The 12,536-nt window shown below is 36.2% G+C and overlaps 1 protein-coding gene and 1 pseudogene across 1 annotated transcript; one reads left to right on the forward strand and one right to left on the reverse strand.

Annotated features, from left to right (window-relative positions):
* The first annotated feature begins 300 nt into the window (after positions 1-300).
* Positions 301-5,568, forward strand: LOC114745294 (ARM REPEAT PROTEIN INTERACTING WITH ABF2-like; annotated as a pseudogene).
* A 374-nt stretch (positions 5,569-5,942) lies between these two features.
* LOC114745291 (cyclin-P3-1) lies at positions 5,943-8,948 on the reverse strand. The gene is made up of 4 exons (XM_028933445.1): positions 8,652-8,948; positions 7,238-7,645; positions 6,390-6,961; positions 5,943-6,164 (listed from the first exon to the last, which is right to left on the reverse strand). Exons 1-3 carry the CDS (start codon positions 8,675-8,677, stop codon positions 6,706-6,708), a joined length of 690 nt encoding a protein of 229 aa, XP_028789278.1. The 5' UTR covers positions 8,678-8,948; the 3' UTR covers positions 5,943-6,164; positions 6,390-6,705.
* Positions 8,949-12,536: the final 3,588 nt, after the last annotated feature.

The following is a 12,536-nucleotide window of genomic DNA, read 5'->3' on the forward strand; positions in this document are numbered from 1 at the left end:
TGCTTAAACCTTTGGCTTCGATTATGAACTTCTCCATTCGTTGTCGTTTGCTCTGATACTAATGAATATCTGTGCAGGCTGTAGTAAATATTTACTTTCTCCTACTCATCCGTCAATCCACTTTATTTTTACAATAGTTGTTCTAGTGCAGATGACGATGTTGGTTTGAAGCCATTTTTTATCTGCTTTCAATGTTTTATGAAATCATCAAATATCTTTTATTTTATTTTATCTTTTGGCCCAAATCATCAAATGTCTTTTAACTTGGAATTGATTTCTTTTGGACTTCATCTCGAGCAGCCAGAGCTTCAACAACTCATTGTCGATGCTGGAGCTTTACCCTATCTTTTGGACATGTTAAAGAGGCACAAGACCTGTGGTAATTCACGGGCACTTACTGGCCTTATAAGGAGAGCAGCTGATGCCATCACAAACCTTGCGCACGAAAATAGCAGCATTAAAACTAGTGTGAGGTATCCTATTCTCCACGCCTTCGAAACATAATTTCTATAAATATTTTATTCCCTCTCTCAGAGGTTGACTGTACGTTCAGGATGGAAGGTGGGATCCCTCCTCTCGTTGAATTGCTTGAATTTGATGACGCAAAGGTAAAAAGGGCAGCTGCAGGGGCCTTACGCACCCTTGCATTTAAAAATGACGAGAACAAAAACCAGGTGAAAAACTTTGCATATCTACTTGGTTTCTCTTGTAGATTGTTTTGCTGTAGTTGATGATATGAATCACTAATTGCAGATTGTTGGATGCAATGCGCTGCCTACTCTTATACTAATGCTTAGATCAGAGAGGATGCTGCAATACATTCCGAAGCAGTTAGGCTCTAACATAAGTTTTATTCATATCTTTCATTTGTTTAATTTTCCCATGCTATAATTTTTCTAGAGCCAGCTGAATTAGGTGCTTTGTAGGTTGGCGTGATTGGAAATCTGGTCCATTCTTCTCCAAACATAAAGAGGAAGTTCTTCTAGCTGGTGCTCTACAACCTGTAATTGGATTGCTTAGGTAACGTTACTCTGGAATTCTGATTTGTCCTTCAAGCTCTCTACCTTAATATTTTATAAAATACTTTTCTCAAGTTCAAAATTTTAATGGCAGATCTTGCTGTTCTGAGAGTCAAAGAGAAGCAGCTCTTTTGATTGGTCAATTCGCTGCAACAGATTCTGATTGCAAGGTGGATTGAATTTTGTGTTGCATTTAGATAGTGCAAAAAAAAAAAAAAAAAAACCGTTTGGATGGTTTTAGAAAATGCTCTTGTTGTGTCCTCCGTGCTTTTCTGTCATACCCTGTAGCCACATATGTTTGTTTTTCATGCAGGTTCATATTGCTCAAAGAGGGGCTATCCAGCCACTGATCGACATGCTTAAGTCTCCAGATGCACAGCTTCGGGAAATGTCGGCTTTTGCTCTGGGGAGATTGGCTCAGGTGATTATTACTACATTGGGCAATTTGCTGCCTAATCTTGGGCTTTAAAGGGTTTAAGCTATTATAAAGTGTATATTTTCTTTTTTATATATTTGTATATTTTAACTTTAGTTTTAATTTTAAAGATGACATAATCAAGGGCGCAATATAAACTTATTTGTAAGATTTATCACTAGCCATTTCTTTCATATTCCTTTTTGCTTTTTATGATGCTTCGTTTAGGACATACACAATCAAGCCGGTATTGCTTATAATGGTGGTATAGAGCTTCTACTCAATCTTCTTTGCTCCAAGAATGGGCCTCTCCAACATAATGCAGCCTTTGCTCTATATGGTCTTGCTGATAATGAGGTGAAGTCAGTTGCTTTCTTCTTTACTGAACCATCACTGCATCTGCATGTTCCCTTTCATAAACATCCAACTTTTTCTTAACAGGACAATGTTGCGGATATTGTTAAGGTTGGTGGTGTTCAAAAACTACAGGATGGAGATTTCAAAGTTCAAGTATGTTCACTTATTTTTCATTAACATGAAATTAATGGGTTTACATGGAACCTTTTCAGGATGATAAATTTGTTGTTTGTGAAGGTATATTGATAGAGAAATCCTTCTCTTTGGTTTATCAATATGGGTGCCTGACAAGTCTCGTGTGACTTGCAGCCTACTAAAGAGTGTGTAGGAAAGACAATGAAAAGATTAGAGGAGAAAATGCATGGACAAGTGAGTTTTTATTGCAAATTATCGATTTCTTTTGTTTGTTTAAATTAAAGATGCATATTTTATTATAATCTAGCTTTTATTTTTTTACTTTTATTTTATTTAATTTTTTTTTAATGTTGACAACATTGGACAGGACTCATCCATTTCTTTTTCTCTAGCAGGTACTGAAACAGCTATTGTATCTTATGCGTTTCGGAGAAAAGGTTGTTCAAAGACGTGTGGCTCTAGCTCTTGCTCATTTATGTTCCCCTGATGATCGTAAATCCATTTTTGTTGACAACAATGGTAAAAAATGATTCATTTGTGGTGTGTGCATCATTTTTGCTTGGATTCTAAAGTATATTTAGTTATTGTGCTACTGAATTTTGCAGGACTTGAGTTCCTGCTGGATCTTCTAGAATCTACAAACCTCAAACAGAAACGTGATGCGTCAATGGCACTTCACTCGTTGGCCGTCAGAACCACATCTGTCTCTCCCTTTGATGTTGCCCCTCTGTCCCCGATTCCCCAGGTAAACTACATATCTCATTTGCTTACCCCATTTCATCAAGTTGGACAAGGAGAAAAAAAAATATAATTTTCATGTTTTTGTTACCAGGTTTTTATTTCTAACTTTTATCAATAAAATGACGATACATTGGCAATACTATTTTTAAATACTCTGTGGCAGTTGCAGGAAATAATATATTTAGACATTTAGTCACTAAAAAAGTCATTTATTGTTTCTTAAATTAGTCTTCTAAAGGTTTTTTTTTCTTTTTTTTTTTAAATTTTAGTGTTAGTAAATAAGAGTCTATTGGCCATCGACATGACGATTGACATTGGTTAATCGTGATGGCATTTTTTTTCAAAATGCGCTAAGTCAAATTTTATGAAGTGATTGTAAAAATGAATGTTGTTTTGGAGGAGAAATGTTACTTGAGCCGGGAAAAAAGAAGAAGAAAAAGCTATGTTGTTTTGGCTTAACCCTGTATTGATCTACTTTTACTTTTATTTATTCATTGATCCTTTGTGCTTATGTAAGGATCATAGACGTGATGAAAATTGTTCATATCGTATGAAAATTTGCTCTACTTACCTTAGGAAAACAAATTTCAATGAAAAATCATTTTGATTGTGATAGGACCCTCTAATATAACAGGACTTAAAATCTAGAAATAGATAACAAAGACTGGAATGACTGAAACTGATTATAATATTACTATATAATATGCCAGATTACAAGATGTAGGGTGATTTAAGTCACACAGATCACACTCTCACACTCACATACACGAACACAATTAACTAGCAGCCACACACTCAAAACACAGACCACAACACAATGATACCACACTCTAAAACAGAACAAGGTTGCCAATCTTTCGAGAGGTTGGCTCTCTCCTTCCCCCAAGGGCCAAGTTCAATTCCAAATCTCTCTCCCCCCTGGCTGAATCCAAATGGGACAATTTATAGGCCCCAGATATGACTTTCACACTCTCCAAAACAACCCATTGTAGCCTTTGACCTTAGTCTCCCTACAGCCACCCTATTTTCTACTTCTTTCGCCAAAATAGGAAGTCAAAGCTCTGACCCACAAAAGCACCCCTTCCTTTTTTCATGTATTTTCCCAAGTTTATAAAAAAATAATCCTAACAGATTGGATGAAATTTGGGTGACTTTTGGTTTCTTTAAGGAGACCGATTTGAAAAGTGAATAATCTTACGAGGATTATCTTGTGTACTGTTTTCTCTTGATTCACTCTAATTTTTACTGGTTTTTGTTTCAGGTATACTTAGGCGAGCAATATGTAAACAATCCTACACTTTCAGATGTCACGTTTTTAGTTGAAGGTAGACAGGTTGTCCCTGAATATTTTCCCCGCACATAATTAATTTTGAAATATGTGCCCATGATGTTTTGATTCCTTGTTTATCAGGCAAACGGTTCTATGCTCACCGAATCTGTTTACTTGCTTCCTCTGATGCTTTTCGAGCAATGTTTGATGGTGGTTACCGGGTAGGCATTGATTAATGTTAATAATCTGTTTTCTTTTTATTATTATTTTATTAAAAGTATTTTGGGTCGCTGACTTGCTTTACTGGGAAACTCTTTCCTTCTTTCTTATCAATTATTGTGCGCAAAACAGTAGGTCTGTTGTAATTACTTCCATCTTTGTAACTAGTCACTTGAAAGTTAGGCTGGAACCTATGCTTTGTAATTTTAATCTAAAGCATCTATGCTGCTTTTTATTATTTTACTTGTCTGACTAGATTCAACGGTGCCGACATTACTTGGTAGAATAGCTATTATGAATCTGAGGGGTTTAAGCGTCAATAACCGCTTTGACATTCTTGGAATATGTAATGTAGGAAAAGGAAGCCAAAGATATACAGATTCCCAACATTAAATGGGATGTCTTTGAGTTGATGATGAGGTTTGATTCTCTGTCCCTTTCTTTGATGGATTTTTCATTTTTTTTATTGCTTTATCTGATAGATGTTGTGCTGTACATGACTTGATTTTCTTTGGGCGCTTCTAGATTTATTTACACAGGAACCGTAGATGTCAATTTGGATATCGCTCCGGATCTCCTTAGAGCTGCCGATCAGTATCTCCTGGATGGTCTTAAGCGGCATTGTGAATGTGCAATTGCTCAGGTAGGGAAAGAGTATAGTTTTATAGTTGATTTTTCCTCTATTTTTCAAATTATTCTATGAACATGTTATAATCCCATTGTTCATCATTTGTTCCCAGGATATTTCCGAAGAAAATGTTTCCCTTATGTACGAGTTATCAGAGGCATTCAATGCTATGTCATTGAGACAAGCATGTATATTGTTTTTGTTGGAGCAATTTGACAAGCTACGTGCCAAACCATGGTATGCTTCGTTGAGCGAGTTGAATGTTCTGTTCTTTGCCCCTTTTTTTCCTGGGAAAATGGTCCTGCGATCCTTTTTAGCATGGTAAAGCTATATTATTTAAGAATTTAAACTAAATTCATATGTTTTTCGTCTTGTTATTGAAATATGCAGGTATTGCCGCCTTATACGTCGCATCGTCCCAGATATACGCGAATTTTGCAGAAGTTTGCTTACGAAACCTACACTAGGAGAATCATGATTTGGTTTGAGTTACAAAACAACTCAGAAAAAGGAAAATTGTACATAGCTGTAATTGTTTTGATAGGAATCACTAGGTCATTTGTAGTCAATGAGCTTGTGATGCAGGGAAGATAAATTGCGTAGTCGTAGGAACATTCTGTTACATAGAATAGGATACTAATCCCACCATTCTTTAATGCCGTTTCTGGACTTACATCTGACCGTAACAAAAACAGCTAGCATCATTCTAATAGCAAAAGAATGCTGGTTAATGGTTCTGGCCGCGGTCACAAGTAATGAAAAGCTTTTATTTGACAATTCACAATTCGTTCAGTTGCCCAATGGGTTTCTTGTGTTAATTCCCTGCATGAATAGGGCACAAATCAAGCTATTATAAACAGAATTGGGCGATAGCCAATGCCTGTGCTAAACTTGGCTTGTAATCAAGGAGACGTAAAATTATAAATTTGTTTGAATGCATTTCTCCCATGTCTGGTCCCACTTTATATTTAGATTTAGTTTAAAATATACGGGTGTCCCTAGATGATTAAAGCATTATTCAGAATTACATTTGAAATTAAGACCTAGGTCAGATGTCGCCAGAGGATTGGAGGTAATCTTTATTCTATCCTCTTCAAAATTACGTATTATGCAGAGCAGAGTTTGCTAGTATTGGAAATTTTGAAACAAATTTTAGCGTAAGATTAAATATTTGTGCCTTCCATTAAAAAACTTAACGTCGAGGTTACAAAATAAATCTCTGTCGAAATAAATAAGAAATATAATCTGAAGGAGAATTTGATGAATGCAAGCGAGACCCTAATGAACATTACGCAACTCAGATTTATGTCTCCAGGTTGAAAGAAGTACAGCTTCTGGGTTTTTCCTTGCTCCCAACAGAGGTGTCAAAATCCGTGTCACCTTCAACCCCGCGGGGTTAGGTCGACTGGCCGGTCGTCTTAGCTTAACCACGGATCTCGGGTTCGAGACGTGGGAACGTAGCACTCTAAGGGGCCAGGGGGCGCCGTCCGTATGGATCCTTGCAAGCCCCCGAATCCGGATTAGTCTGGGGACGTTGTCACGGCTGAAAGACGCCTATTTTCCTGGGATACCGGATGGAGTAATCCAAAAAAAAATCCGTGTCACCTTCCAGTACTCATGCCTCACAAATTTTTTGTGCTAGGTGCTGACTGGAAGTTGAAGTCTGAAACAAGGGAAAAACTTGGGATGTTCAACACTATATGGCTAGACCTACAAGTGTACAGGTGGGAGCGATAAACAATAAACCAGGAGAGAGAAGAGAGAGGAAATCATAAACAAACACCACATTGTTACTACGAATAATTATATTAAATCACCAATGGCCTTTAACTAGCAATCAATCCATTTTTTAATATTACAACACAATTTTTGATTCTGTCTGGGGCAATCGAGGAATTGGAACAGCTTATCTTCAACAATTTCATCTTGCGATTGTCGAAGCACAAGTGGAGTCATCTTTGGTTGACCAGCTTTCTTTGATTCGACAAGCCTGCATTGGCCGCTCAATCTGGAGTGCCTCTGCAGCTTCCATCTCCAATTGCACACAATATTTCCCAAATGACTCTTCACTAATCTGAAGTCTAAAATCTATGCTAAAGAGGAAGTTCATCTCCAACCTATTCAACTCACTTGTGCTTATTCCTCCGACTTTTGCATAGTAGGCATTGTTGAAGAATCTGCACAACCATGTCAAGCAAGCACTACTTCAACTACTTGAAAAAACAAAGAAAGAAGCTATACGTAAAAATAATCTCTGTATCAGAACCCAATTCAACAAAAACTGTCATATAGATAAACAAAAACTACCACAGACTTCTTTATTTGTTACTCCTGAATGACTTGGAGTTACCTATCTTTTGTAGTTAGAAAAGCACCAAAATTTCTGCTATAAAAAATAAGTAATGAAAACAATCACAGCAAGTTAAGGAGAGAATCTGTCAGCAAGAACATACGCATCATCCATAAATTTTGCTGCTAGCATAATGCTAGTTATCAGAAGCCGATGCACATTGAGTGAAGTAAGCTTAACTTCAGTGCATTGAAGGAATCTATCCACATAAATTTGTGCAACAACAAAGCAGGATGGGCTGCAGCCTGAGTACTTGAAGATACGGTCGATATACTTAGAAATACTCAGACTAGGTGCTCTTAGACCATGAAATACTGTAACTACATCTTTTACTTGCTTTGCCTCCAATAGCATTTCATTTCGCTGAACTGATCGCTCTAGAAGTGAAGCAACAAGTGATAAAACCCGTGGAATTCCCACAACTCCTTTGTCCAATTCTTTGAGCCCCAGTGAAAGGTATATATCTGACCTTACATCTTCAGATTCAAGCGCCAGAGTCCCCATATCCAACCTACAGAGCAACGAATAATCATCAATAGGATATTCAAAGTGCTGAAATATGCAATCTATCAAAGCACCTGGAAAGATCAAACCAAAGATAAACTTGATAATTCTTAGGATGTTCAATAATCAGTAACTTGAAAAAAATAGTTATTTTCGTAATGAATAAATGGAAAGAATGATAACTGAATTTTAGTCTATCCATAACTATCTATCAATTCGGCCACAGAAAAATTGCTCTAGCATTTTGAATCATCGGACGGTTACCTACATCCCAAAACAAAATACCATCATATCGTGTATGAATGCCTTTGTCGAAGAATTCTCATCAGGGGTACTTAGATATGGGTTTCCCAAGTAATTAGAAGTTTTATTAGATGCAGCAAATAGTTTGGTAGGTTTATTTTTAATGAGGCGCCCAGAATGATTAAAACAACATAGTCTCCTATGTCATACCATGAAGCAACATCTGGAAAAATCCTTTCCAATTCAGCATCTACTTCAAAGGCATAACAAATTCTTTAGATAGAAAAGCATGTGGCCATATCCAAAAATGGACTATAAACTTAATTTTCCTACACAACTTCAGGCTACATTGATCTTTTGTCAGTTAATCATTCCCAGATCTGTGAGTACCAACTTTACTTCCTTCTTCTTCCTCTTGTCCTCACTTCCAAAATAGTGCCAGAATACAGCAAATCTCAGCTATTGAGCCACAAAGCTTGATTCCCATTAATATATGATAGATATTGACAGCTCCATAGCAAACAGTCATACTCCTCCCGTCCCCGGATAATGAAAGAAAGGGAGAAGAGAAGGATGAAAGAGAGCACTTAGCTTGACCAACTAAATCAAAACGAAAATCAGAAACAAGAAAGACCGACCACGCAAAATTTAGCCAGAAGAAGAAAACAAAACAACAAATCGAAATCCAAAATCAAAGCAGGAAACTAAGGCACAGACTGAGCCCAAGCCCTCAAACGCAGTAATACATCAAAAAGAGACACGAAACTCACAAGTTTTGAAGGGATGACTCTAACATAGAGCTGGTGGTCTCTTCTGCTACATAAGGGTAAGGCGCGAAGATGGCGACCTGAATCGAGGAACATCATCTTCTCCCTCAGCGCTGGCCATTGTCTGATTTAACTGGTCCCTCCGAGTTAAAGGAATAGCTTTATGTTAATTAATAAATAGGGGAAAAAATTCTCATGTTCTGCGCTGCAAGTTTGGTCTTTTCTCCAAAATATTGTGTTGGTTCGAGACTTTTTCACAATTTTTTCTAATAAATATTAACACGACGAAAGTGCATCATGGGTTTCTTGCCCTTTTTCTCTCTCTACGCTTTACGTGAAGACAGAATTTATCCCCCCGCTGCCATATACTTCAGGTAGGTGTGAAAGAAAGCTATCTAGACTACCGGGTCCCACTCATTTTCTTCCAAGTCTTGCTAAAATCCAACAGAAGAAAAGCCCATTTTCCCCTTGATTTCTTTGAATGCTTTTTCTTAGCTACTGTGATTGATGCAGCAAAACGTGAAGTAAATTCAAACCTCGTAGCTTCCATGTTAATAACTCCAGAATGAACTGGCGTGTGGTAAAATATCTGTGTTTGTGCTTGTGTGCTAGATGCTGCGTCATTTGTGGTGGGTAAATACAAGGAACGCAAGAGGATAGCGAATCCTGAATGGATTGCGGCACAAGTCAGGCCCCACTACAGTGGATTATGAGTAAGGGACCTGCAATAATACACTTTTTAAAGTTTGCGTTTTTTGTTTTTCATAGAAATGTTCACAGCTACTATCTCTGTTTGTAAATGCGCTTCTTCCTGCCTCATGATTCTGCGTTTTACTTTCCTTTTTTCTTTTGCCCCCTATTGGACCGCTGAGCTTATCATGCCTCTCTCTCCTTTTTATCTGTTATTATAAAGATGTACCCATAGTAACGTAGGATTTTTATGCCAAGAATATGCTTTTAATGTTTATAAATCCATATATGTTCCTCTCTGTTTCTATTTATAAATTAATGCAAGAATTTTTACAGAATTTAATGTGCCAATGATTAGATTATAAACAACTGCATATTGCTGGACACGCCAAGCGACGACATTCAAAACTTGGAGATAAAGCTTTCATGAGAATATAAGGATTTATTGCTTAATATATTAGTCCAACTTTTTTGTTTATTTACGTCCAAAAGAAAATTCTTGACGTGGTTTTCTCGATGGATTTTTGCATTCGTCCTTTCTGCTGTTAGCTTATTACTGGTTTATCAACCTTGAAACCGTTCAAATTCAACATCTGAAGTTCTAAACCCACTCGTCAATATCAATTTACCAACTTCATCCTTTCATGCTTATGTAAAAGCTAATGTTGGCGCAACTCATGAATTTTATTACACTATTCAATCTTCAAGCTTTCTGTAATCTGATTGGTTTACTTGATGCAACTTAACTTTTTTTGAAAAATAAATGCCAGGATGGTCTTCTCATAATTTTGCGAAGCAATGCCACATCAAGATTGAGATTAATCTCAATCCAACAACTTCCAATAAATAAGTTGAAGTTTATGAAATCAATTCAGGGACTGTCAACTTTCGTTTTCACAAGCGTTACACAAAAAATGACACGTGAGCTTTATTTATTTATTTATTTTAATAGGAATTACGTTTGTCATCAAAAGTTGGTGCAACAGCAACATCGATCACAACCTCCCAACTTACTCCTAATTTTAACATCATTGTGATGAGGCTTTCCTCAGACCTGAACCCATTATCTGTGAGTAATTATGCATATAGAAAATATGAATACAAGTCCCTGATTATTAATCGATTCGGAAACTAATATTACAACACACATCCACTTACGAATCACTACATATCCACAGGAGTTAATTGATAAAAGTGTCCCTTAAGAGATATTTTAATTTTCTTTATATAAATCAGCTATTTAATTTTTACGTTTAAAACTAAAGAGAATAATATAGTGTTATTATTTTCGCAATGAGGGTTGTGGGATTATCCCAAATTATTGCTCTTCGGCGGCTTCCGAGCGGCATACATGTGTCCACCGCATTCCAGCTGGCAAAGTGTCGGTGTCGTTCATGAGCAATAATTAGATTAGATAATTAGATGATATATTTGCAACCATATTAGTATTTAATAATTAATTATATTACACGTATCCTTGTCGAAAACGATTCAAATCCAGTGGAGGTGCCTTGAACATAAAATGTAAACTAGAACGTAGACAGTAGACACCCACTGTCATGGGGCGGGGGCCAAGTGCATGTACGAATATAATCAAAGTTGACGGTTGGCCATTAAAAAAATAATAATAATAAAACAGACATTTTGAACTCTTTAGAATAAGTACTTAAAAACGCACTTATGTAAATGAGGACAAAATTATCATTAAAGTCTTACCTCGTAATCACCTTGAGAACTGTTTTTTGAAGATCATATTGTCATCTCAAACATCAGCAAGTTAAGTGCTTGAGTTGAACAAAAAGGAACCTTGATGAGTCACGGAGGTGTACAAAGTAAATATATGAATAAAATTTTATTTCTTCCAGCATAGCTAATTGTTCTTTTCTTTTAGTTGAAAAAGTGTTCATATTTAGTATCCGATAGTGTTTTGAATATAATTATCTCTAATAGATAGATGTTTGTACTTATCCAGACAAAATTGTCTTTTTTTTTTTATAGTTGGGGACGATAATCCAGGCCGAGGCCCAAGTTGAATTCCGGGCCGGTGCTCACTGAGTCCTTTATCTTTCTCTCTAATTATTTTAAGGAGTCATTTTCTTTTGATTGGAGGGGGTTGCGAGCCCTCATGACTGGGGGGGCTGATTTGTTGATGATTACTTGGAATTCAGGTCACTCCCACAAGGTGCTTGTAATCATCATCTTTCACATTCCCCCGATGCAGTAAAGCAATTTTATTCTGCCTCCCTCAATTTTTTATTCCTAAATTAATCCGAGTTTTCTCACAAACATTACTGAAACACAGGTTCCTATAAATTAATCTGAAAAATTCATCTCAGATAACCAATATATTATTAAAAACGACGAGGACTGTACATTTACTTTTTTTTTTTAATTACTTATGAGTATTATTTTATTAAAAACAATCCCCTTTGACATAGTGGACACCAGATACTCATTTTCTTTGGCCAACCATGCCCCTGGAGTGGCCCCTCCCAGGAAAATTGTAGATATACCAGTAAAAAAGCAATAAGCATCCCAATGAGTATAATAACTTGACAGCAACTTTGCGGAAGAAAAATTAGTGTAACGATTTATTATAGTCACCAGGCATAATCAATGCATCAGTTTCAAATAATATCAAGCATACAAGGAACTTACATATATATTTTTTTTATATTCCAAAGTCATACTAAATATGTTGATCTTTTATTCTAGAGGATCAAAATTGTACATCATAAGAACATTACCCCACTAGGTCGCCGGCACCCAATAATGATGTAGTTTGGTGTTTTTTTTAATGTTTAAAAACCTTAAACATCACAAAAATAAAACTATAAATTATAAGAACAAAGATATTGATTATAAAAAGGTGTTCTCATTCTTTTTTTTTTAGTAAAAAAAATTTAGATGAATTGGGTCCCAGAAACTCATTAGCATCAATGCATATCTCTAGACTCATCAATAAAGTCTCCAAACAGGCAGCGGGATTTGAACCCACAATCTTGTGACTTATGAGCTTATTTATTACCAACTATATCAACTTTTGCTGGTATGTTGTTTTAATTCTCATTATTACTACTCCTTTCCGTCTTTTTTATAAGGACTTGAAATTTGAATTGCATTAAGTCTTTTTTATAAGATTTCACATGGGGTTGTTTAAACACTTAACATGTTTTTACTATTTTTGTCCCTAATTAA

This window comes from Neltuma alba, unplaced genomic scaffold, assembly GCF_004799145.2.
Source record: "Neltuma alba isolate B1F8T4 unplaced genomic scaffold, ASM479914v2 tig00004598_pilon, whole genome shotgun sequence".
Lineage (NCBI taxonomy): Eukaryota > Viridiplantae > Streptophyta > Magnoliopsida > Fabales > Fabaceae > Neltuma > Neltuma alba.

Bases quoted from the DNA above. Each gene is read 5' to 3' on its own strand.
- LOC114745291 (XM_028933445.1), bottom strand. From the start codon at position 8,677: ATGTTAGAGTCATCCCTTCAAAACTT. The intron at 7,646-8,651 runs GTGAGTTTCGTG...GTTGCTCTGTAG, and splicing joins GAGTCATCCCTTCAAAACTT to GTTGGATATGGGGACTCTGG. The intron at 6,962-7,237 runs GTATGTTCTTGC...ATGGTTGTGCAG, and splicing joins GCAAAATTTATGGATGATGC to ATTCTTCAACAATGCCTACT.